The sequence below is a fragment of the Pelobates fuscus genome, chromosome 4 (assembly GCF_036172605.1).
Source record: "Pelobates fuscus isolate aPelFus1 chromosome 4, aPelFus1.pri, whole genome shotgun sequence".
NCBI lineage: Eukaryota > Metazoa > Chordata > Amphibia > Anura > Pelobatidae > Pelobates > Pelobates fuscus.
Window position 1 is genome coordinate 99850506 of NC_086320.1, and position 27182 is coordinate 99877687.

At 41.3% G+C, this 27182-nt stretch overlaps 1 protein-coding gene across 1 annotated transcript in view; it reads left to right on the forward strand.

Annotated features, from left to right (window-relative positions):
• The window catches only part of PRKDC (protein kinase, DNA-activated, catalytic subunit), a 167699-nt gene extending 144553 nt beyond the window's left edge, over positions 1 to 23146 (forward strand). Inside the window, exons 73-86 of the mRNA XM_063451401.1 lie at positions 2472 to 2632; positions 4425 to 4636; positions 7233 to 7323; positions 10273 to 10416; positions 12065 to 12266; positions 12386 to 12453; positions 12570 to 12790; positions 12896 to 12988; positions 13316 to 13393; positions 14146 to 14217; positions 15707 to 15908; positions 16039 to 16227; positions 20926 to 21065; positions 22589 to 23146. Coding sequence (XP_063307471.1) covers positions 2472 to 2632; positions 4425 to 4636; positions 7233 to 7323; positions 10273 to 10416; positions 12065 to 12266; positions 12386 to 12453; positions 12570 to 12790; positions 12896 to 12988; positions 13316 to 13393; positions 14146 to 14217; positions 15707 to 15908; positions 16039 to 16227; positions 20926 to 21065; positions 22589 to 22793 — 2078 coding nt within the window. The 3' untranslated portion in view covers positions 22794 to 23146. The remainder of the gene's footprint in view (positions 1 to 2471; positions 2633 to 4424; positions 4637 to 7232; positions 7324 to 10272; positions 10417 to 12064; positions 12267 to 12385; positions 12454 to 12569; positions 12791 to 12895; positions 12989 to 13315; positions 13394 to 14145; positions 14218 to 15706; positions 15909 to 16038; positions 16228 to 20925; positions 21066 to 22588) is intronic.
• The last annotated feature ends 4036 nt before the right edge of the window (positions 23147 to 27182 follow it).

The window sequence follows — 27182 nt, forward strand, 5'->3', positions numbered from 1 at the left end:
AAGGCAACCCATTTATAAATTGTCTTGGTGGTGGCAGCGTTAAGATAGTAATATTTTTATTGTTATGGTTTGGTGTGGGTGGTGTTAAGTGGGATTTTAACATTATTTCTGGTCTAGTGTAGACAAATGGTGAACTTTAACCCTTTCAAAACCACAACTACATCACGCACACTCTTGAAGTAGGGTGCGTTTGTGACACCTGTTATGACAATATAATTTTATCTTGAATGATAGATATTCGAATTTCATCTATATGTTGTGCTAAAAAATTGCTAGCAAATGTCTAGATTTCGCTAAAATCTGAGGTTAAGAACAGTTTTACTCCCACTAGTCACTTCAGTCTGTGCAGATCTGCACAGAGATACAAAGGCTGTGCCCTGCATTTCTGTTACCATGGAACACCTCCTCTGGAAATCAGTGCCTGCAAGGGGAAGTAGAGGGGCAGGGAGGAGGAGGAGCAGGCTCTGCGTCAGAGCAGCACCAGCAGCAAGCATAGAGGAAGGAAAGAAAGAGCCATAATGATTTATTGCAGCAGTTTTGCACAAGTAATCTGAGAATTGAGAGAGAGAACAGCTATGTTTTATTTACACCAAGCCAACATAAAATGTTGATGACTTTTATTTTGTTATGGGAAGCAACTTTTTGCTTCCCAAACAGAAGCATACAGGATATGTGTCTTATAGTACCCACTGAAACATGACTAATGGTAGCAGCAGTAGATTGGCATAATGGCAATAAATTCAAATATGGACTTTTTATAGTATTAAGGTAAAGAAACAGTTGTTTAACATGAGTCAAGCCATATGGTCAGAAAACTGCAAATGTATATCTGTCATGACTGGTTTACTATAACAAGCATACAACTCGTTACCTGAATGAATCTGTTAGGAGCCAGTTTCTTTAATTGATAGTGCAAAAAACTTGTTCTTCGTTATGATTGCTTTCTTGTCATGAGTCCCTTATCAGGTTGCCATTTTGAATCTGTTCAAGGACTAATAACAGAATAACATAAATTAGAAATGGCTTAACCCCTATTTATTTTATATTTATTATTATTCTTTATATTTGATGTGCAGTGGTACAAGCATAGGTAGGCAATGACATGACAAACATGAACAATGTATGGAAAACCATGAAACTGCATGTCACGATAAACTGCATATTTTATACATACATACATACATACATACATAGCAAGAGGTAAGACAAGATATTGGAAGTCAGGCTGGGTATGCACGAGTAGTCATCAATAAGTACAAAAGCTTGGTATGTATGAATGATCAACTATGCATGGGTCATACAGCTTAACTTAACAGTCAACCAATGCCCCGCTGGTGCCAGACAAAGTCTTGCAACTCAAGACCCGATATCCAACCCACAGGCCCACAAGAGAGAGAGAGAGCAGAGGAGTGCAAGGTGGTGTTCAGGTAGGCTGATTAGGGCGCACCTGATTCTCATTAGTGACAGGCTGCTTGGAGGTTGATGACTTACAGCGTACACTGCTGCTTTAGGTGGACCTGGATAAGGCCGCAGCTTATGTAGGCCTAAAAGTGAGGTGCGCCTAGCGACTTTGGTCTTGCGGCGGCTCTGGTGTCTCCGCCTGTTTTGGGTTTGCTGCTGACCTGCATCAGGCCGTCTCTTGTTGGGAACACATTGGGATACTCTGGGGTGGTCGCGCCAATTGCCCTTGTGGTGCCAGGCGTTGCTGGTGTTCACTGATTTTCTGCCAGAAATCTGCAAAGAGCTGGTCAAGCTTGGAGATTGGAGCAGCTCCGGGCTGACACATGGCGTCTGCCATTTTGTGAGACGTTACATCCAGCTGGACATTGCGGGGACTGATCTGGGGAGCCTCCCAGGAGTGGACCGGGATCACCCCTGCCGGTCCAAGGAGGGGGGGAAACCGGGATCTTGCACAAGATTAGCTGCTCCCAAGAAGCTCTGGCCCAGGAGATCTGCCGCCTCTCCAGTCCAGGGTGCACCAGGCCGCATTAGCTGCAGTGGAGGAAAATCGGTTCCCAGCAAGTTCTGGCTGCAGCTCCTGGTGGCAGATACATTTGGATGCGAGAACTTTGCAGGGTTTGTCCCTAGGTAGGACAGCAGAGCATGTAGAATGCTTTATATAGCAGATTAGTGGAGGAGCTCTCTTAAGATGCATCCGTCCACCATGATGGTCAGGCCCCGCCCCCGGCTTATCACCTATTTACATCACTGTCCACTAAATAAATTCTTGAATGTTTGTGTTTTCTGCCTGAGGAACTTAATCTGGTAGGAAATCAAATACGTACTATTTATGATTTTACCTTTTACAAAAAACATCAAAAGCAATATCCAGTTTCACAGTAATAATGGGAAAAAATGGAAATGACATAGTTATGGAACAATTTTTTTTTTTTTTGTATATTGTATCTTAGTTTTATAAATGCCTAGCATTTACAAACACATAACATTTACAGTGTTTTCTTTTTGTTAAGTGTTGAATGCAGGTGAATTGCAAGCTTTCCCAGCAATCATTGTAGAGAAAGTGATTAAAGCCTTAAAACTGAATTCCACAGATGCAAGATTAAAATTTCCTCGACTGCTTCAAATAATTGAACTGTACCCAACAGAAACTTTGGACTTAATAGCAAAAGAGGTCAGTTATTTATATTAATAAAGTTTGTAACACATTATTGCTTCATATAGTGAACAGTGTGTCTAATCTGTTAAATCTATCATCATATATGCCTATCTTCTATACATATGCGCACACATACAATGACTATATCTTCAGACTGTTGATATAAAGGGGTTTCTGGGACAGACAAAAGTCCAGAAGAATATTACTTCTACACGTTACTGTATTTATGTTACTATACATGAATAAGGGGCAGTTAATTTATACTTTAACAAACATTTTGCAATTGGTTCTCACAGCAAGTGCACATATACTGCAGATCACTCCATTTTACTTATCGGGTATCATGATAAATTTAGAGCTGATTTGTTCATTCTTGGGGTGTGTTTACACTTAAAATGGGATTAACTCTCCTCACTCATGCCATTTCTTTACAACTGGGCATTTCCATCAGGCTTACTAGCCCAACACTTCCACAACATAGAAGAGGCATGGATCAAACAAAAAACTGTGATCTCTGTGATGGTAACTACTTTTACACTCTCTAGACTAGGCACGGTGTATTTTTTAGGTATCAGCCTCACAGATTTTGCCTGGAAGCTGATATATAGCAAGCAGCTAGACCCATTTACGTACTATGAATCTTGTGTACCAAAGAAATACTTCAGAAGGGGCTTATCACACACACACACACACACACCTTATAGTGAGCAGGTCTTGCTTAAGGGTTAACACCTTCATATATCTCCCAGTGGGAGGCAGAATTCAGGGGAGATCTGGAGATTGGAGACTGACAAGATATTTGGGAAGTTGTGTCCAAAGTGTTAGTCTATGTTCAGTTGCAGAAGTGAATGTACAAGATACTAATGAGATGGTATACTATCCTGTAAAGCTTAAAGTACCACTATAGTGCCAGGAAAACAAACTTGTTTTCCTGGCACTATAGTGCCCTGAGGGTGCCCCCACCCTCAGGGTCTCCCTCCCGTGGTGCTGAAGGGGGAGGAAGGGAGTTAAACACTTACTTTTGTCCGCGCGCACATTCAACCAGTCCATAGGAAAGCATTCTCAATGCTTTCCTATGGACGCTGGTGTCTTCTCACTGTGGAAATCACAGTCAGAAGCGCGGAAGCGCCTCTAGCGGCTGTCAATGAGACAGCCACTAGAGGCTGGATTAACCCATATGTAAACATAGCAGTTTCTCTGAAACAGCTATGTTTACAGCAGGCAGGGTTAATCCTAGATTGCTTGCTGGGATGTTCCATACACATACGTGCTGTTTAAGTGATTCTGTTCAAAAGCTTTTGTTGATGAGACTTGAACCCCAGGGAGTTGGGTAATGGGATTCTGAACTCAACATTTCTGCTATTGAGGCCTATGGAGGGGTTCAAGTCTCCTTAACAAAAGCTTTTTAATATAATCACTTTAGCGGCAAGTGGGGCCTTGGTAGCTGCCTGACTTCAGGATACACCACCCTCTTTGGATATAGTCATTGTAAACATTAAAGGCACCAAATTAAAGGATGAATTACATGTCATGGTACATAACGCTACTTCTTCATTCCATAGAATTTGGGACACCTGGTCGGATTCTATTGGTATTTAATGTAGTTGGTTGAAAGTCTTCTTGACTTTATATAATTTTATACATTTACACACTTATAATTTATTTTACTTTGTTGTACGATTCATTGTATTGTTATCATTTGTGTGTGTGTATATATGTATAGCTCCTTCACTTAAATAAGTCTAAGCATCAGTACTGCATAATGGCATTACTCAGGATCTTCTAGCAATTTTATTTTTTATTGCAGGTTCGTTCAGTTCCCTGCTGGCAGTTTATTGGTTGGATCAATCAAATGATGGCGATGCTTGATAAAAATGAATCTCTTGCAGTGCAGTATATTATAGAGGATATTGCTAACAATTACCCTCAGGCTCTTGTTTACCCATTCATAATAAGTTCAGAAAGCTTTACATTTGAAGATACAATTCATGGGTATAGAAACAAAGAATTTGTGGACAGGTAAGGAGAGATATGATAAAAAACACAAAAATTAGGTGCTTACTATATACTATAAGGCAGCAGTAAATCTTACAAGGATTCCCCAAAACCTTGTAGGAATAGAGACAGAAGACAAATACAAAAAAATAGATAACCGCGCCTTAAAACACAGTAATGTACAAAAATGAAGTCAAATTAAAATCACATGTACATGCTTTTTTGTTAAAAGTCTATGAAGTCTTTGTCTGTTATACAGTGCATGGTATCTCAAAGAAAAAGGAAAAAGAGAGACAATAATAGTTTTTCTTTCAGATACCATGCACTGTATAACAGACAAAGACTTCATAGACTTTTAACAAAAAAAAAGTATGTACATATGATTTATATTTGACTTCATTTTTGTACATTACTGTGTTTTTTGTTTTTTTCAATCTTTCTTTTTTTATATTTATTATTTTTGCAGTGCATAGTTGAACAAACACGCTTGTGCTGCCACAATAGCAGATGCAAGCGAAGAAAAGTACACAGTATAAACATTTTTGTGGCATCCAATATCGGCAAATTTTTTGTTAGTAAAGTCACGCTGGGCACATATATTATAAACGGTATATACAGTAGCTTTGATAGCGGGCAACTGGTGAGAAACAGTATGATATATCAACTAGGTATATCTGTGTGAACAAAACATGTATCGTATACTGTATTAGGCTAAAATCAATTACGCTCTCTAGGCAGGTTAAGTTACATGGCTAGTATGCAAGTTAGATAGTACAACGTTAACTAAAATGAAATAAACACGCTTTTCTGATTATAGGCTGAAAATAGTCACTGTGATCTGGGTTTTTCTCGAGTGTCTTGCTGCCCGTTACCTTCCATGTTCTTGCTTGTGTTATGAGACACTGTTGTCAGGGACCTAAGGCAAGAAAAAAGGAGTATAATACTGGAACCCCAGTTCATCAGACATGGCAATATGTTGCATCTTGATAGGGTGTCATGCACAGGAACACGGTGGGGAGAGTGTTCAGGACATGAGAATGTTCGTGAGTGATTGTCTCTCTCATCCGATTCCCTCTGTTGGTAGGCGTCTGCATCACTCTGGTGGGTTGTGGGAGCTCGGCGCCGCTTGGGTGCGGGTGTGGGTAACCCTCCAGCCCTAGGCCGATATGCAGGCCTGCATCCCGTGGCCACAAACTCTTTTGCTTCTCTGGCATGAGTTTTCTCCTCTCGTGGGAGCGGCGGACGGCCTGATGGTGAGCTTCCGCTTGCGGCTCTTGGATTGCCGCCTGTGTGGGCGATGCTGCTGGGTCAGGACCCTCTTGGCCTTCAGCCTGGGTGGGCCAGGACGTGTAAGGAGCGGTGGGTGGTCTGATACTTTGCCCGAGGGTGTCCCCTCATACCCGTTTCCAGGGGCTCTGGCTGCTCTGTCCGTGCTGCCTGCATGCGGCTTTGGAGCTTCTCCCAAAATTCACTGAACAATCTGTCCAGCCGCATCTCAATATCAGCCGTGTCATTGTAGCAGCTCGTGTGGCTAGGAGACTGGGTCAGCTTAGGTGGAGAATGTGTTGCCGCCATCTTGTGTGCGCCTCGTGTAGCGATGCCGCCATCTTGTGTGCGCCTCGTGTAGCGATGCCGCTGATGGAACGCTTGGGGTCTGGTCCAGGCAAAGGTAGGTTACCCCGAACTTCCAGCGGGGACCGGGATATTGCCCACCGGTCCCAAGGGGGGGGGGGGGAGGGGGGAGAAGGAGAGTCGAAGGATGTCTGTGCTAGTTAGCGAGCGAGGAGAGCGGCTGTCTCTCCCCAGCTCGATCTGCAACAGGCCTCACCAGGCGATTTCGGGTTCCCAGGCGGGTAGAAGGCTAGTTTTGGTGTCTGTGAGTACATCTGGGTGTCCCCTGCATCGCTGTGGCCCTCCGGAGTGCGGTTGTGCCGTATTTTGGGGTTTTTTTCCCCCTAAAGTCGTGGTTTGTAGCAGGAGCTTAGTCTCAGTACGTCCGCTCAGGCAGGGTGTTAGGCTCCGCCCCCCCACATTACTGTGTTTTAAGGCGTGGTTATCTATTTTTTGTATTTGTCTAAGGAGAGATATGAACATTAATGGATGTAGCAGTATATTAATACTTAAAGGTTATTTAAAAAAAAAAAAACCCAAAAAACTGACAAATTATATTAAATTTTAGTACAATCAAAAGTAATGTCTTTTTGAGCTGTTCTTTGTAAACAAAAATATTTAAATCGTGTTCAAGATTTTAAGTTTGAATGTTCATTTGGGTATTTATTTAGATCATTCTCACTCTGAGATACTAGAGTTGGAGAGATATCCACTGAACTATCTCAGCAGCTATGATATCTTTTCCAGTCAGTAATTACTAAACGTAACCTTTTTATGCAAATCTTAAACTATTTGCAAGTGCACAAAACAGGACTACATGCATCATTTTTTGTCTCTTGGGATCACTTGGCTGATTTAGCACATATAGAGTATAACACCTTGCATTGTGTTACATTTCCATTAGGATTGAATGCGAATACCCAAACAACACATTTTCCCTTTTGTTCGTTCTTATCATGATAGATCTGAAACTGAAATGTATGTTTCTTATTTGTGTATTTGATATTAGAATTAAGGAGAAGCTGCAAAAAGATGTTAAAGGTTTTAAAGAATTAATTCAAGAATTGGAACAGCTTTCAAACCCATCAATGATATTCCAGGTGACATAATTTATTTTGTATGTTCAATTTGTGTATATAATAATATAATATATAGCAAAATTACTTTTCAAAAAACCTTTAACCCCTTAAGGACACATGACATGTGTGACATGTCATGATTCCCTTTTATTCCAGAAGTTTGGTCCTTAAGGGGTTAAACTCTTCTTCTGCACCTAAATAGACTGTACTGGTGCTGTCTAATGTTGTAATGCCCGAGGCTTGATGACCATAATGTGACAATTACAACTATGGGATTATTAGGAGACAACCATGCTGTAGAATGGACATGTGCCACACAATCTGAGGCAATGACTTTTGCGTTACTTGCTATCTATAATGAAGGGGGCACACTGGTGCTGTCCACAATAGGAACTGTATTCAATAAAACATGGCAACATTTCAGCTCAAAAACAATCCTCCATGAAGCGAGCATGGGGGTTTCATTGGCAGCGGCCAGCGCATCTATGTTAAATCACCTTATATTACCTCTGCATTTGTGAAAAAACTCTTACTGGGGTAATACCAGTGTGACAGAGATCAGAAGAACCTGTTCTCCCCTGTTACTGAGTCCTGGCTTAGACCTTAATGCCACTGACACAGAGAGGTTACTGCGGAGGAGGAGCTACATTTTTAAATATCTATGTTAAAGAATCTCTATGTTAAAGATTGTGTCTTCTATCAGTTGAAAAAATGTTTTCTTGAATATGATAAGTACACTTGTGTATCTTATTAGTGTATCTTATTTCTCAGATACCTGATAGTATCTTGTGGATGACTTGAATGACAATATTTGATAAAATGACAGAATTATCTATAAGATTAGGCAGAAAGAGGCTAAGCAAGTTATAAGAGCTTCCAAATCACACACAGAAGAGAAAATAGCACAGTCCGTAAAAAAGGGGGACAAAACTTTTTTTAGATACATAAATGAGAAAAGAAAAGTAAAACAAGGATTAGTTAGATTAAACACAAAAGAAGGAAGGTATGTAGAAGAGGATAAAGGTCTAGCTAACTGCCTCAATGAATATTTTTGTTCAGTATTTACAGATAAAAATGAAGAAGAGGGACCTCAGTTAGGAAAAAGGAAAAATTAGTAATTTATTACACATGAGTTTACAGAGGAAGATGTTCTATTTCAACTGTCAAAAGTAAAGACAAATAAGTAAATGGGACCTGATGGAATACACCCAAAGCTATTAAAAGAGCTTAGTGGTGTACTAGCAAAACCTTTAACAGATGTATTTAACCAATCATTGATAAAAACATTTGTAATCATTTGTCATTATCCCCAAATTAAAATTGTTCAATTGTAAAGTGCTGCAGAATATGTTGGTGCTGTATAAATGTCACAAATAACAATAAATTAGAGACGTACCGATTTAGAGTGTTTCTACTTTATTGTCATTCACTCAATCCCAGAAGATTGGAAGTTAGCGAATGTTGTGCCCATTCACAAGAAAGGTAATAGGGAGGAGTCGGGCAACTATAGGCCAGTAAGCCTTACTTCAGTAGTAGGGAAAGTGATGGAAACCATGTTAAAGGATAGGATTGTTGAACATCTAAAAACACATGGATTTCAAGATCAGAGACAACATGGGTTTACTTCAGGGAGATCATGCCAAACTAATCTTATTGATTTTTTTGATTGAGTAACTAAAATTATAGATCAGGGTGGTGCAGTAGACATTGCTTACCTAGATTTCAGTAAGGCTTTTGACACTGTTGCACACAGAAGGCTTATCAATAAACTGCAATTGATGAATATTGTTGAATGGGTAAGGCAGTGGCTGAGTGACAGGCAACAGAGGGTTGTAGTCAATGGAGTATATTTGAAGCTTGGGCTTGCCACCAGTGGGGTACCTCAGGGTTCTGTACTTGGACCCATTCTCTTTAATATTTTTATTAGTGATATTGCAGAAGGTCTTGATGGTAAGGTATGTCTTTTTGCTGATGATACTAAGATATGTAACAGGGTTGATGTTCCAGGAGGGATAAGCCAAATGGCTAATGACTTCGGTAAACTAGAAAAATGGTCAGAGTTGTGGCAACTGACATTTAATGTGGATAAGTGCAAGATAATGCATCTTGGACGTAAAAATCCAAGGGCAGAGTACAGAATATTTGATAGAGTCCTAACCTCAACATCTGAGGAAAGGGATTTAGGGGTGATTATTTCTGATGACTTAAAGGTAGGCAGACAATGTAATAAAGCAGCAGTAAATGCTAGCAGAATGCTTGGTTGTATAGGGAGAGGTATTAGCAGTAGAAAGAGGGAAGTGCTCATGCCATTGTACAGAACACTGGTGAGACCTCACTTGGAGTATTGTACGCAGTACTGGAGACCGTATCTTCAGAAGGATATTGATACCTTAGAGAGAGTTCAGAGAAGGGCTACTAAACTGGTTCATGGATTGCAGGATAAAACTTACCATGAAAGGTTAAAGGATCTTAACATGTATAGCTTGGAGGAAAGACGAGACAGGGGGGATATGATAGAAACATTTAAATACATAAAGGGAATCAACACAGTAAAGGAGGAGACTATATTTAAAAGAAGAAAAACTACCACAACCAGAGGACATAGTCTTAAATTAGAGGGACAAAGGTTTAATATCAGGAAGTATTACTTTACTGAGAGGGTAGTGGATGCATGGAATAGCCTTCCAGCTGAAGTGGTAGAGGTTAACACATTAAAGGAGTTTAAGCATGCGTGGGATAGGCATAAGGCTATCCTAACTATAAGATAATGCCAGGAACTAATGAAAGTATTTAGAAAATTGGGCAGACTAGATGGGCCGAATGGTTCTTATCTGCCATCACATTCTATGTTTCTATGATACACAATCTTGTTAACATATTGATATGTTTTTGTTTTTTTTCTTGTAAATTATTCTGGCGTTTGTAGCAAATATGGTCTTTTCACTAAATGTTTACACTTTTTGTTTTAAGGATTGGTGTTCTGAGGTCATGAATGAATTATCAAAACCTAAAAGAAATAAAGATAAAATTAGCAATATATATGAGGAGATGCACACAGGTTTGATGAATATACTCGATAAATCCAATGGTTCATTCAGAAGGAATTTTGCTAAGGTATGTATGTAGTAAATGTTACAGTATGTTACAGTGTATAGCATACAATAATGGGAACTAGTTTTAAGTTGTGAGTCAGCAATCACACTCCTATCAGTAACCGTACTGTACACGCTGCTATCTCACTGGTTCTAGTATGTGCTGGGTTACTGAAAGTGATAGGAGAGTGGTTGCTGTCACCATGTTCAGTTAATGCCAAATTTGTGTAGAAATAGTGCTGCTTTTTCAAAACTTTAAAAGTAAAGTATATATTGGCACAGCTTATCAACAATCAGCCCGAAAGGTGACCAATAATCTGTATCAGCATTGTTTCTGGAAAAATTATATTGCTTGTGTAGCGGAGCTCATTATACCCCAGCTGAGTACCTCCGCCAAGGACCGCTTCCTAGCTGGAACAGGGGAAAACCTCAGTGCTTCTGCACCAGTTGCCATGGCTTGACTGGGGTCTTCCTGCAGCCTCTCTGTCCTGGAGCAGGATAGGGGACTAACTCTATTCCCTCCCAGGGACTGGAGGACACACAGTCCTGGGAGCTCTAGTTCTTACAACAACTTTCCCCGTTGAATCCTCCACGAGCAGGAACAAGATGCAGAGCAGTGAATAGCCCTTTCCCCTCCCAGTAACTAGATGACACATAGTTCTGAGAAAAACAACTGATTTTAATGAGCCAAACTTATTTTATGCACAGACCCCAGCAGGGGGTATCCTTGTATTCAGCTCAAGCCCCTCCTAGGAATCTCTGGGCCTGGGAGATAATTGCGTTAAGGACCGCTAAGCTAATTATCTCCCAGGAACAGAGAGGCAAACCTAAAAATATAAAAACATAAAAGTACTCCAAAACATAATAAAAACATAAAATAACCCCACATCTTTAAATGGCCCTGATCTGAATGCCCAAATTCTCCAAATAGCACTCAGATCCATTCAGTGTAGGGGAAACGCCACCGTGTTAAAAGTTCTGACTGGCTGCACACGTGGTCCTATGCCCAAAATAGTACCAGGGCCTTTGGTGCGTTTGCCGGTCAGCTTTCAGGAGCTCCTGTGGCTGCAATACGGGGTGCTCCGCCTGGCTCTTGGGTAGCATATGTTCCCCTTAGTCTCAGACACCTTCCCTCCAAAAAGTGGTTCAAAACAGTGAACCAAGTTGTCTGGGAACCGCACGGTCACCTCATGCTGAAAACCGCTCCATAACATTCGCGGCTAAGTTTAGCTGAGGAACCCAAAAAGTCCTCATGCCGAAATTAGTTCCATAGCAGTCGCAGCTATGTACTGCTGGGACTATTCGTGGGTTTGGTTCATGCCAACTGCCGCCAGAGAGCCAGTGTTCGGTTCCATTCGCATGAAGGAAAAGTACCGAACCAGGGGCACCAAGAGAAAGCTGTTAATGGCGGTTGGGCAGGGTAACTCCCAAACGGTGTCCCAGATCTAAACCATAGTCGGTGGGCAGGAGGCCGGCTTCTACACTCCTCCAGGAGTCTGTGGCAAACGTACGTGGGAAGGAGAGTTTGTCACATCTTGATCCCTACTCCTTCAAATACTCTGATTATTTCAATAAGCATAGAGAGAAACAGTTTAAGAAAGTGTTCAGAAAGTGGGGTAATGGGATGCCCAGAAAAAAACTGACATGAATGTCATTTACACTTATTTCAGAAATACGGAAAGGAATTTGAGAAAAATTTTGAGAAAAAAAAATTACTTGATATGAGTGCAGGTGATTTTACCAAGGCTGTCAAACCACTGCAGTCAAAAATGAGAGAAGGTCAAGAAAAGGAACCAGGGAATTTAAATGAGTATTCTCCCTGGATGAGCAACTTCAAACCAGAATTTCAAAATGATCAGCTAGAGATTCCAGGTAAAAATTTAAATTCCTAAATGTTTGTCTTTATTTTATTTAAATTGTGCAAAGGCTATAAATAAATAATATATCAATATTAATTGTGATATTTCTTTCAATATTTCTGCTTACTCCAGGCCAGTACGATGGTAAAACCAAACCAATGCCAGAATATCATGTAAAAATCTCTGGATTTGATGAACGGGTAAGATTTATTATTGAATTGATCAGGTAGAGTAGGTTTGCTCGTAATCTAAATAGTTCTAAGAAATATTTACCTCATTTATTTCCTCTGTAACCGAGTTTATTTAACCCCAAAAGGTTAAAGTTATGTCTTCAATAAGGAAACCAAAGCGGATCATCATTCGAGGAAATGATGAACGAGAATATCCGTTTTTAGTGAAAGGTGGTGAAGATTTACGCCAGGACCAACGGATTGAGCAACTTTTTTCCATCATGAACATCATCCTTTCTCGAGATGCAGCTTGTAGCCAAAGGCACATGCAGCTAAAAACATACCAAGTGATACCCATGACCACCAGGTACAGAGAAAGCGTTGGTGTGTGTGTTATTTTATACAGCTTGTATTGTACCAAAGAGCTTGGAAATTAGTATAACATCACCTGCATGTATTTTTACCTTTATAGACTAGGCTTGATTGAATGGTTAGAGAATACCTGCACATTAAAGGATTTTACTTGCCATGCTATGTCTGAAGATGAAAAGAAAAACTGCCTCAGGTATTGTATGTTTTCGTTTAGCCCCCAACGTTATAATTATTTCCAAACTGTTAATTTCAGCACAACATGTTTGACCATGTTACATACCTTCACATATGGGATTGTCATCCCCATAAACAGAGTAATATTAGGGTTATATAAACGAAATATGTAGTATTACCCAGTAGTTGCTCCCCTATCTCTAAATATTTACATTTTAATATAATACTCAGCTTGGGGGAGGTAATCACGTGGGCCTTACTTACAGAGATAATTATTTATACACTGTCAATTAAAAGTAGATTCATGTATACAGATGTTCTAATGCTCCTTCTTTCACAATAACAGACCACTTGATCACTATAATACTTGGTTGGACAAAAAAGATAAAAATGGAACCCCACTGCAACATATTGAAACGTATATGTAAGTATGATATCTCTCTAATCTTGTTTCTTTTCATATGTGAATCGCAATTCCTTCCAACTTTCACCAGGTCCTGCTTCACACACTCTCTCCTCCCAAGATTCCATCAGAACCTTCAATACCTTACTGTGTTCTGTTCACATAAAGTCGTAACCATCTCATGTACCCTATTATAGACAAATATAGCACTACATAAAAGTGGTGTGATATTAGCAGGTCTATGACATTAGGTCCTAAATGAACATTTTGGTCCTAGCTTAATCTTACTCTGAGCCCCATCATCTTTTAGCACTGCATGTACACTGATGTCTGCAGATGTTTGTTGTTTATAGCAGTATCGCTTTTACCCCTTGTGTTTTTGTTTTCTTTCTTATGTGACAAGTCCACTTGTACATTGTGGGTCAAGGAGTAGATAAGCAGTTATATTTACTTGATGCTGTCTCCCCTTGGTGCAGTTATCTTTCTTCAGCCCCTGGCAATTTCAAAAGATCTATGGACCAATGGGATCTTCTATAGATCTTGTATAGATCTTACCAATAAAGAGCAATAAAGTGTTATTGGCATGTATTACACATTGTATGCGAAGGTGCTTATGTTCCCATTAAACATCTCAAGCAAAGGCTGATGGAAATGCAAAGGATGTGGTGAGCTTTTCATAAATATTCTATATTTATGAAAAACTCTAAACTGGCATTGCGGCTTTGCCCAAGAAGGAAGACAGGAATAACATTACTTTTTATTTTGATTTGCAGAAAAGCTGATCGTTCTAAGACAGTCACATCCTTTAGGGAAAGAGAGGCTCTTGTTCCTGGAGATCTTTTGAGGTAAGTAAAGCTTTGGTATGTTTTAAAGTAGGGATTGGCTGATATTCTGTATTTTCGGCAATATCGGTATCGGCCAATAAAGATACCGATACTGCCGACCAGGACCTCTGGACCCATTTCAAGCCCGGTGGTCCTAGGGGGTCCAGCAAGCTCTTACTTACCTTTCCAGCAGCTCCCCTGTCTAAATCTCGCGAGTCCCACGGCCGTCAGTGTTGCCACGGGTTACAATGGCAACGCTCCGCGCAGCACACAGAGAGAGAGTTAGACAAGGGAAGGTAAGTAAGAGCTTTCTGCGGGCCCCCACTGCACAGTCCATGCCACCGGACCACCAGGGAATGATATATCCCCCCTCTCTGGTCAAGTAAGAAGCAGGGAGGGGGGACTAAAAAAAACTATTAAAACAAATTCAATTTTTTTTTTTTTGAAAGCTTTAAAAATAAAAAGGCCCTCTCCCCTCCCCCCCCATTTTACACACACTACATTCCTACACACACACACTATACAAACACACACACTGCATTCATTTTATACACACACTATACAAACACACACACTGCATTCATTATATACACACACTCTGCATTCATTATATACACACACTCTGCATTCATTATATACACACACTCTGCATTCATTATATACACACACTCTGCATTCATTATATACATACACTCTGCATTCATTATATATACACACACACACTGCGTTCATTATAAACACACTGCACACTCACTGCATTCACTATACACCCTCTGCATTCATAATATACACACACACTACACATTCACTATACACACACACTGCATTCATTATATACACACTACACACCACTGTATTCATTATACACACACACACTCTGCATTCACTATACACACTCTGTATTCATTATACACACACACACTCTGCATTCATTATATACACACTACACAAACACACACACACTGCATCCACTACACACACACACTACACAAACACTGCATTCACTAATCAAATACTCTCACTGCATCCATTACACACACACATATTCTTGAAAACATCAATTCTGACTGGCATGTATATATTGTGCATTTACCTTAGAAAAAAAAATTGCAAACAAATAAAATAAACATGTTTAGTTAAAAAAAGATTTGTGTAGAATTTTTTTTTTTTTTAAATGGTAAATGTACAGAATATCAGTTATCGGCTATCGACCTGAAAGTTCACAGGTTATCGGTATCGGCTCTAAAAAATCAATATCTGTCGATTCCTATTTCAAACTATATATAACAAAAAAAAGGTATTACTCTTAAGAATGGTACTAATTTGTGCCTAATATTCCTGTCCAGCTTTAAAATGATGTGAAAAACTAGATTCTGGTTTGTTTGAGCAACTGCTCTGTATTATCTGCCAGTGTTGCACATTGTTCAAGCTGTGCCCATTAACACTGTACTCGGTTATGCATATTAATGGTATGTTGATGCATTTTCTGTGTCATTTGTGTTTTCTGCAGGAGAGCATTTCTTAAAATGAGCACAACTCCTGAAGCCTTTCTGGCTCTGCGCTCTCATTTTGCCCGCTCCCATGCTTTGCTCTGTCTCAGCCACTGGATCCTCGGTATTGGTGATCGGCATCTGTCAAATTTTATGATCAATATGGAAACTGGAGGGATGATTGGGATAGACTTTGGTCATGCGTTTGGCACAGCAACTCAGGTATCTTGTTTTTTGTTTATTTGATGATACACAACAATATGTGTAAGCCACTAGAGAATCATTACTTTCAAATACCAAACAATAATGTGACCTGAAGAATATTAGTGTAATCCTGCTGATTGTTTTACAGTTCCTGCCTGTGCCAGAATTGATGCCTTTCCGTCTGACTCGCCAGATTGTAAATCTTATGTTGCCAATGAAGGAAACTGGTCTTTTTGATAGTGTCATGATACATGCTTTACGAGCATATCGCACCCATCCTGAACTCCTCATTAATACCATGGATGTGTTTGTAAAGGAACCTTCACTAGACTGGAAGGTAACATGGCTTCTTATTGTTATGCTGCTTTGACTTATTAGCTGGAACACCCTCACCTTTATTCTATGGCAGTAGGTGTGAAATACAGACACAATAATTTAATTTGAATCTTTTTATTAACACCTTTACATCTAGAATTGAGTATAAACGTTCTTACTTTTGTGTACTTTGCAAAACAAAATTTAATCCATCCAGCAACTAGTCACTTCTTTAATGTCTGCCAGTGTGCTAAAAATTTCAGCCCACCCTCTCCTTCCAAACAGTAAAGGAAGCTTCAATGGATCCTGCCATTCTTACAGAGAGAGGCAGGTGGGAGGAGTGAATGGGCTCTACCATTTTACTGTTAGCATTAGTATTGCAGAGAGTAATAAAGATTGCACAGCACTTTTTAAATATCTTTATTTTAGAAATGTATAATTTAACTGTTATCTGTATGCTGGCATTATGCTTGATATTCAGGGTTATTACAAATATACATATGCAAACCTTTTTACTTATTGATTTTTGTCATATCTACAATAGGTGAGACAAGTTCTATTTTTGCTTTCATACTAAAGCTAAAGGACACTGTAAACTGTTTAAAGCTTTTCATTCCCCAAGGGTTTCTATAAAGAATGAACAAATAAATAAAATGGTGTAAATTTACATAATTTAACCATTTTTGTTTTTAGTTTGCTGTTTTAGTATATGGTTATGTGCGAGCAATTTATCTCTTCTTTCAAATAAATGTTATGCTAATACTTTTTTAAACACAACAGGATTGGTATTGAAGGGGTTAAATGAGCAGTTTTGGGGGGGGGGGGGGGGGGGAGGCGGGTCGCATGTCTGCTGAGCTCCTGCCAGTTTTTACCTATTCTGCCCTAATTAAGGGCAAACAAGAATAATTTCTTGACAAAAAGCTACCAGAAGTAACACAGCGACCTGCTGCGTGACCGGAGGGGCTCCGGTCTGGATACTGTGAAGCCCTGCCGGAGGATAGTGCACCCGGAGCTTGCGGCCTGCTGATGCGAGGGGTGGGATGGACGGCCGCCGCCCTTACCTACTTATCGACTGTCTGGTGTAGCTCCGAGATGGACTGTCTCGCCGGCCCCGTTTCCCCCCCCTTTGGACCGGTGGGGGTTATCCCAGTCCCCACCAAGGTGCGGATCCGCTCACCCAAGCAGGAAATGGCAGTTCCCGTTAAGCTGACTCCGGGCGACACTAAGATGGCCGCCGGCGGGATGCCTAAAGGCTCCCAAGCCTTCACAAAGTGGGCCTCACAGGAGGAGCGGAGGAATAAGCTCTCTGACCACATATGGCTACAACTCTGGTCTCGGACCCAACGACGAAAGGAGAAGCCCGCAGCGGCAGCAGCAACGCCCCAGCCTGGCCCCCTAAGACCCGCCAGGCGCAACTCTGATGCGGCCGTGATGCCCATGAAGCAAAGACAAACACCTCGGAGGACGCTTAGAAGCAGCCAGCACTGCCCTGCTACGGAACACTACCCACCCAGGCCAAGGTCCACAACGGGACAACTCCCTGCAGGCAATCAACATCCAAAAGCGGTCCACAGCTACCTCTAGGAGGAGAAGCAGTCTGTCAGATGACCACGAAGCAAAGCCCTGACTGAGCACAAAATGGGACATGGGAGTCTGGGGCGCTGGACTTTACTACAGCAGGGGCAGGTGGGGTGCGAAACTGCGAGGCCTGAGCTCTTATTTTAGTCGACACAGCGCAATATGTGAAACGGGCATAGGTTAAAAATGTGATACCTTACATGTATAGCTCCCGTAACCACGTTTCTCATTTGTCTTGGGGCAAATAATATTCTTTAGCTTAAAGCACCAGCGCCAGGTGGTACTTACACTAATCTAGTAAAGCTTGATGATAGCACTTATACACAGTTCAACACTAGCCTGTAACCCAGCATTAGAATCTCTGACTAAGCTTGTCTCTAGCATAACTATATACTTATAGCCAAAGCTACACTGTTGAACCTGCTTATGTTATTGTATTATTATAAAATTGTGCCTGATAAACAAATGCCCCGCATGTTAAGCGTGGGAAATGCTTGAGGAATGCTTTTGGGGCACTTCGAGTCTGCATGTACCAATTCTATGCACTGCAAAAAAAAAAGGAGCAGTTTGGGTTCAGACTGACTCGTTATTTCATAATGATCATATTTATTAAGACAAAGGCCCATTAATCTTTTTTCTTTTCTTTTCTAAATATCTGTTCTTGTTGGCTTTTATTCAAATTAGCAGCTAAACTACTGCTCGTCTTGTGCATTCCATCATCATTTGGAGTCACCTGTTTCTAATTCATTAAAATGTCTTAACTATTCTGATCTGTTGGCATAGGCCATGTTACACCTTTGTGTATTTAAATGTATCATAGAAACATAGAATGTGACGGCAGATAAGAACCATTCAGCCCATCTAGTCTGCCCAATATTTCGAAAAACTTTTAATTAGTCCCTGGCCTTATCTTATAGTTAGGATAGCATTATGCTTAAACTCCTTCACTGTGTTAACCTCTACCACTTCAGCTGGAAGGCTATTCCATGCATCCACTACCCTCTCAGTAAAGTAATACTTCCTGATATTATTTTTAAACCTTTGCCACTCTAATTTAAGACTATGTCCTCTTGTTGTGGTAGCTTTTCTTTTTTTAAATATAGTCTCCTCCTTTACTGTGTTGATTCCCTTTATGTATTTAAATGTTTCTATCATATCCTCCCTGTCTCGTTTGTATTCGGTTTGGGTGGGTTGCATTTGCAGCTGCTCTGACCATTTTAGACAGTTAATCTGTGCATGGAGGAAGAAAAAAATATATATATATTATACACACTTACTGGCAATTTCACCAAAATAGTGCACAAACTGAATCTATATCGCTCTACTATGAGTTGTGCTTCGGTCAGCTTTTTGGCGAAAGATATGTTTTTTTTGTCATATTTGGTGCTGTGTAGCAGGAGCTTCTTTTGCCTGCGACCGTCCAGCTCGGCGGTCCGGCCCCGCCCCCCATAAATAGACATTTTAAAAGGAAGCACAACTCATAGTAGAGCGATATAGATTCAGTTTGTGCACTATTTTGGTGAAATTGCCAGTAAGTGTGTATAATATATATATATTTTTTTCTTCCTCCATGCACAGATTAACTGTCTAAAATGGTCAGAGCAGCTGCAAATGCAACCCACCCAAAGCAGAAGGCCTGCTGGAGCCAGGGAGAGGCTGGCTTATCAAGCTGCAGTTCCCTGGAGGAGAAAACTTTGATGTCCCAACTGGGGCCTTCTCCGGCGGTGGGTGGGGCCGCCGCACCACCATCCTGCCACACAGCGCCCAGCCTGGGGCTCGAACCTGGGCGGACCCGGCCCTGTCCCCCCCCCCACTATGGACCGGGGGGGTGATCCCTGTCCTCACCCGGAGGCATGGCAGCCGGAGCACAAAGGCGCCACCGTCAAACTCGAGGGCCCATAACATAAGATGGCGGCTGCCACGTGCACTGAAGTCAGCAGAAGGGAACGCATAACAGCAGAGCTCAGAACACCCAGTGAAACAGACAGGCACGGGCCCAGGGAGTCAGAGGAGTTGGCGGCTCCACTTCATCGCAGCTCACCAAGCGATTTCCTACCTGTACAAGCAACGAGCCACGAGAAAGGCGAGCAGCAGCGGAGGCCTACCGGACCCAAAGCAGCGGATGCACCAGTATGCCGGGACTCCGCTCCACACTCACAACCATGCCGCCGAGCGAAGAGGGCCACACAGTGACACGTCAGAATATGCAACATCCAATGTTAATCTCGGAGAACACTTTCCTCCCGATTCCCAACAGAGGCAAGCTCAAGAGATGCACCAGGAGAGACATCGCTAGAACCTCAGCCTAAAAGGACACTAACACCGGGTCACGCCGACATGATGGAGCAGGCTTTGTCCGACCATATGTCCACTACCACCCACGAAGCATCGGACCCACCATGCCGACGGTTCCTGAAGTGTGTGCAGACTTACGAACTTTTGATCAGCCAGGGTGATATTATACCTGTAGATTGCTGCCTGGCCTTAACATGTTTAAGTTTATATACTGAGCCTTTGAATATAGCTTACCGCATAAATCTTTTTCATTTTAACACATAAAATTGCTAGCATTAATGGCACCCTAAAAATGCAGAAATCGTTAACCAACCTTCACTCATGCATAACTTGCAACAGAAAAGTTTTAATCCATAGTGTTAATTATGTGTTCCCCCACTCTGCCTGTACTTGTAACATGTGTCCTGCCTTCTCGGGTGAGCAACCTGGGAGAATGACCTAGCTACTTTCACTAGCATCGAGCTATACTTGTTATTAACCCTTGTTAGCCTAAAGAATGACCTAAATCACTAAGCATGCTTATATATATGAAAAGATCAAACTCTACATATCATAGCTTAGTATGACAATCAACTGTTACGTACATTGAATACCACTACTGAAGCATTTCTTGTATTACTAATGTACCTATCTTGCTATAACCAAAAAAAAAAAAAAAAAGTGCAGCATCTCTTGACTTCCTATGCTTATACTGTTTCCTGTGAAATATTGTAATGTAAAAGTCTTTGTTCATGCCTGAAATTAACTCTGCACTCCTAAAATAAAGAATTATAAAAAAAAGTCTATTTATTCCATATTTTAGTATTATACGACATATAACAGTAGCTTAACACTTGTCCATTCTCAGAATCTGGAGCAAAACCAAAAGAAAAAAGGAGGTCAGTGGACTAAGGAGGTTGATATTCGTGAGGTTAACTGGTATCCTCTGCAGAAGATTAACTTTGCAAGACGAAAGCTGACTGGTGCAAATCCAGCTACAATAACATGGTAAGTATAACTGTAAAGACCCTTAATATTCCCCATGTTGTCTTGTAATTTTTTCAAAGTTTTGGCTTATTATTTTGACAATGCTTTACATTTTCTTTTATTGACAAGTTTACCATCCATTATAGCTTTTATTATACATATATTTTATTCATTACGGCTAGTATTGCTGCTGGACCCATTCTAGATTGTAAGGGGGCAACCTGGTTTTGAGTGCAATAGTCAAGAAAAGAGAGATGTTTTTAAGATGGATAGCAACGGGCTGCGAGGCGATAAAGAAAGGTTAGGGTAAAAAATGATACCAAGGCAGCATGTGGAGTAGAGCTGATATTGGTGCCATTAATATGAAGGAGGAAAAATTTTGAGTGATTTAGTTTCAGAAAAAAAATGCAAGTGTGTTGTAGATGATAAAACTAAGGGTGCTACCCGCAATATTATTGGCAAAGTTGGTTTACTGCATGAGACTAAAGAAAAATGTCACAGAGAAGAATCTAGAGGCTGGTGGGATGGATGGGGATGGCTGGTTTGTTGGAGTCAACAAGAATGAGAGGAAGTAAAGGGATCCAGGTAGGGATATTTTACAGCAAGGGTGCCCAAAAGGTAGACCCCAGACGTTGTAGAACTACAACTCCGAAGTTGTAGTTTTAAAACATCTGGGGATCTACCTTTTGGGCACCTCTGTTTTACAAGAAGAGGCCAGAATGTCAAAGTGGGCAGTAGATAAGAGTTTAAAGGGACACTCCAGGCACCCAGACCACTTCTGCTCATTGGAGTGGTCTGAGTGGCAACTCCCACTACTCCTAACCCTGCAACTGTAATTATTGCAGTTTTTATAAACTACAATAATTACCTTGCAGGGTTAACTCCACCTCTAGTGGCTGTCTACTAGACAGCCACTAGAGGTCACTTCCTGGATTATAGCAAGGATTTTCCTTGCTAGAGCGTCGCTGGACGTCCTCACGCTGTGTGAGGACCTTCAGCGTCGCTCATTTCCCCATAGGAAAGCATTGAAATTCGTTTTCAATGCTTTCCTATGGGGAGCGCTAATGCGCATTGCCGCGTATGCGCATTAGGTCTCCTCGGCTGGTGGGAGGGATCAGTCTCACCCGCCGGCGGACGGAATCAGAGGGAGGAGCGGCACGGAGGAGACAGGGACGAGGGACATGTCGCTGCCTCAGGTAAGTGACTGAAGGGGTTTTCACCCCTTTAGTAACTGGGGATTGGGGGGTGACGGATTGTTTTCCTGGCACTGGAGATTCCCTTTAATAGGCAGATGGTATAGGGCAAAAAACTGGGTGAAAGATGCCGTGCTATGAAAGTAAAATGATCCTCTTTATACAGCCAGGGAGTATGTAAGGGCTGAAACCCACTCCAATTTAGTGAAACAGGGAGAAGCCATGTTTCTAGGATTGCAAGGATAGGAAAGATAGAGTAGTTTATGTTAAGAGTCAGAATCAGAGTCCCCGGGATTGTAGGCATATGCTAGAAAGAAAGCAAACCTTAATGTGTATGTATCGGTGTTTCAGTGATGAACTGCGCCTTGGACATGAATCTTCTAAGGCCTTCAAGGGATTCATAGATGTTGCAAAAGGCTACAAAGAGCACAATATAAGAGCAACAAAGGATTCTGATGGACTTTCAGAGGAGGAGCAGGTTCAGTGCCTTATAGATCAAGCCACGGACCCCAACATTCTCGGCAGAGTGTGGAAAGGGTGGGAACCCTGGATCTAAAGAATCTAACCAAGTGGGCTTCAATCTGTAGAAAATATACAGTATATATTGCACTAATATTTTTAAGAACTAAAAGTAGCTTATTTGACAGTACTATTCACAAACTGCATAGCTGTGCACTTAGAATACACTAGGTGTATTAATACAAACCCTGTTTAATATTGAACTTGCACTATGACACAAAGAAATAGTTCTAAATAATGTTATATTGTTTTTAATGTCTAATATTTGTGCTAGTGTTAATATGACCGGGTACCTTCTGTTATATAGACGCTGTACAATATAATCATAGTATCTACATGCTGCTTTGTATTGTGAGTACACACCGATGAAAGCCTTTGGAATATTGAAGATTATCCAATAAACGATGAACTAGAAATCTTGTTGTAAAATGAAACCTAAAGTTGTTGAGCAGGTAAAACTCAAATTCAGCAGGACTGTTCTAGCTTAAATGTCACTATTTGGTTTTCAGTTCGCTGCAACTGGCTAGGTAGTGAATACATTCCTTGACATAATAGCACTAGCTAAAATCTTTCCTAGCTCTATCATGAAAATATAACATTTATTAATTTCCCCTTTTTGCATTAAATTATGCCTATCCGGCTTCTATCGTTTTTCTCATTTGTATGTCTTCTGTTTACAGTAAAATGATTGCATGCTATTTTATAGGAGTTTCCAATAAAGATGATTCAGACTGATTTCTGTGTAAAATGCTTTTTAAGACCAATCTTCTCTAAGCAGACAAAATTATTTTCCATGTTGTAGGTTTAAAGTGTCTTTGTGACATCTAAAAAATATAATTATGTATAGAAATTCACACAGGTGTATTGAGCTCTATCTTGGAAACGAGTGCATTCTTCGATCACTGTTGTTTTTTTTGTTTTTTTTACCTATTTCTGTCAAAAACAATGAAGATTAAGTATTCAAATGGTCTGTTCTAAAATGCTTTGAAAAGGATGTAATTACCACTGGTTTCTATCGCAAATAAATAATTATTATTAGTATTTTATTATTTATATAGCGCCATCACATTCCATAGCGCTGTACAATGGGTGGACTAACAGACATGTGATTGTAACCAGACAATTGGACGTACAGGAACAGAGAGGTGGAGGGCCCTGCTCAATGAGCTTACATTCTAGAGGGAGATGGGTATAGACACACAAAAGGTAAAAGTAGGGGTGTGAAGTAGGTTGTTAGAAAAATATTAATTGAGGGCTTAGTAGATCATTTTTGACAGTTGCAGGAGAGGAGTCATGGGGGATGGGGGATAAAAACCTGCTAACAGTTTAATTGATATGCTTTTTTGAAGAAGTGAGTTTTCAATGATTTTTTGAATGAGTGGAGACTGGGTGAAAGTCTTACAGGGAAGGGAGTTCCACAGAGGTGGTGTAGCCCTGGAGAAATCTTGGAGGCGAGCATTAGAGGTGGGGGTACGGACAGAGGATATACGTAGGTCTTTGGCAGAGCGCAGGGGCCTCGACAGGACATACTTGTGTATTAGGGAGGATAGGTAGGTTGGAGCAGCATTATGTAGGGACTTGTAAGCAAGCACCAGAATTTTAAATTAAGCCTTATATCTAACTGGAAGCCTATGCAGGGACTGACAGAGCGGGGAGGCGTGGGAGGTGCGAGCGGACAGGAAAATTACCCTCGCCACCGCATTCATTATAGATTGCATCGGTGCAATCTGGGAACTAGTAAGACCACTGTGAAGGGTATTGCAGTAGTCAAGGCGAGAGAGAACAAGAGCATGGACCAGCACCTTAGCCGCATCCAGGGTTAAATAGGGCGAATGCGCGCTATGTTTTTGAGATGGAAGCGACAGGATTTGATAATTGATTGGACATGAGGGGTAAAGGAGAGGTTGGAGTAAAAAAGCACACCCAGGCAGTGAGCCTTCGCAGTAGAGTTGATGGTAGCACCGTTGACTTGGGAGACCAACACGGGAGTAGTAACACTTGAGGGAGGAAAGACCAGAAGTTCTGTTTTGGACAGGTTGAGTTTAAGGAAGTGAGCAGCCATCCAGTTGGAAATCGAAGAGAGGCAATCAGAGACACGAGTCAAGATGGGTGGAGAGAGATCATGAGAGGAGAGGTAGATTTGCGTGACATCCGCATAGAAATGATAACGGAAGCCAAAGGAGCTGATGAGATTACCAAGGGAGGCAGTATAGATTGAGAACAGTAGGGGACCAAGGACAGAACCTTCGGGGACGTCGACAGAGAGTGGTTGGGGGGAAAGGCAGAGTCAAAGAAAGAAACACTGAAAGAGCGCTGGGAGAGGTAGGAGGAGCACCAGGAGAGAGCAGTATCCCGTAGACCAAAATTACGGAGAATGTCTGTGGTTTTGAAAAGTTTTAGCATGCCAAGTAAATCACTGTTTAGTAGTTCTTTCCAAACCATTATTATTAATAATAATAATAATAATATTATTATTTATAGACCGCCAACACGTTTGGCAGCGCTGTACAATGGGTGGCCTAACAGACACGTATTTGTAACCAGACAAGTTTGACGCACAGGAACAGAGGGAGGAACAGAGGTATTGAGGGCCCTGCTCAATGAGCTTACATGCTAGAGGAAGTGGGGTATAGTGACACAAAATGCAAGGGTAGGGTAAAAGGGTAGGTTGGCTAGGATAGAATTCATTGAGGGCTTAGTGTTTTGTTTTGATGACATTTGCAGGAGAGGAATCTGAGTGTGGGGAAGGAAAGCTGTTCACAGTCTAATTGATATGCTTTCCTAAAGAAGTACGTTTTCAAAGATTTTTTGAAGGAGTGGAGATTGGGTGAGAGTCTAACAGAGATGGGAAGGGCGTTCCATAGGAACGGTGCAACCCTAGAGAAGTCTTTAAGGTGAGCATCAGAGGTAGGAGTACGAACAGAGGTTAGGCGTAAGTCTGCGGCAGAGCATAGGGGCCTAGATGGGACATATTTGTGTATTAAGGAGGATAAGTAGGTGGGAGCAGCATTGTTTAGAGATTTGTAAGCAAGTGTCAGGATCTTAAATTGAGCCCTATATCTTATGGGAAGCCAATGGAGGGACTGACAAAGGAGGGAGGCGTGGGCAGACAGGAAGATGAGCCTCGCTGCTGCATTCCTTATAGACTATAACAGGGCAAGTTGGGAACACGTAAGACCACTGAGAAGCAGATTACAGTAGTCAAGGCGAGAGAGGACAGCAGCATGGACAAGCACCTTTGCCGTATCAGGGGTTAAATAGGGTTGGATGAGCGCAATGTTTTTGTGAAGGAAGCGGCAGCATTTGGCGATTGATTGGACATGAGGGGTGAAGGAGTCGGCGTCAAAGAGAACACCTAGGCAGCGAGCTTTAGAGGTTGAGAGGATGGTAACGCAATTGACTTGGAGATACACCGACAAGGGAGTAGCAAACCCTTGAGGGAGGAAAGACCAGAACTTCCGTTTTAAACAGGTTCAGTTTAAGGAAGTGACCAGCCATCCAGTTTGAAATAGCTGAGGGGCAGTCAGAGACACGAGTCAAGAGGGGTGGTGAGAAATCAGGGGAGGACAGATACATTTGCATGTCATCCGCATAGAAATGATACTGGTAGCTGAAGGAGCTGATTAGTTTACCAAGGAAGGCTATGTAGATTGATAATAGGGTACCAAGGACAGACCCTTAGGGAACACCAACAGAAAGGGATTGTGGAGAAGAGGCAGAGCCAGAGAAAGAAACACTGAATGAGCACTGGGAGAGGTAGGAAGAGCACCAGGAGAGTGTGGTATCTTGTAGACCGAGATTACGGAGGATGAGAAAAAACAGTGTCAAAAGCAGCAGAAAGGTCGAGGAGAATGAGGAAAGGAAAACACCTAAAACACACTACTTTACAGAAGTCTATTAGCTCTCCCCTTAGCTACTTACCTCCCATCTTTTGTGATCCCTCCTCCAAACACACACACACTCACCCACCCCTCAGGTACATTCAGATCACCTAATTCCATAATAATAAATTTCTCCTTCCTCTTTTTACACTATAAGCTCATTTGGGTAAGGTCCTCCTCACCTACTTGTCCATGTTAATTGTTTTGTTAGAATTTAGTGTTTGTCTTGTTTACCTATTGCAGAGTGTTGCGGAATATGTTGGAGCTGTATAAATAATGGTATATCAATATCCTAATGCACTGAGTATAAATCTGCACTGAGCACAACTACGCATGCCTCTAGTGGGCCATAAATGAGATGAAGCGATGATGGTGTCTATAGTGTCCCTAAAAAAAATAAAAATCTATAATTTGCTAACTAGGCTCTCTGTTGCTAAATAGGTGGTTGGTGCGTGTTATAGAAAGGTTTGGTGTGAGGTTACTTAATGTGTCAATGTTACCCTTCAGGAGTGTGCTTACATTAACGGTTATGTTGAATAAGTGTC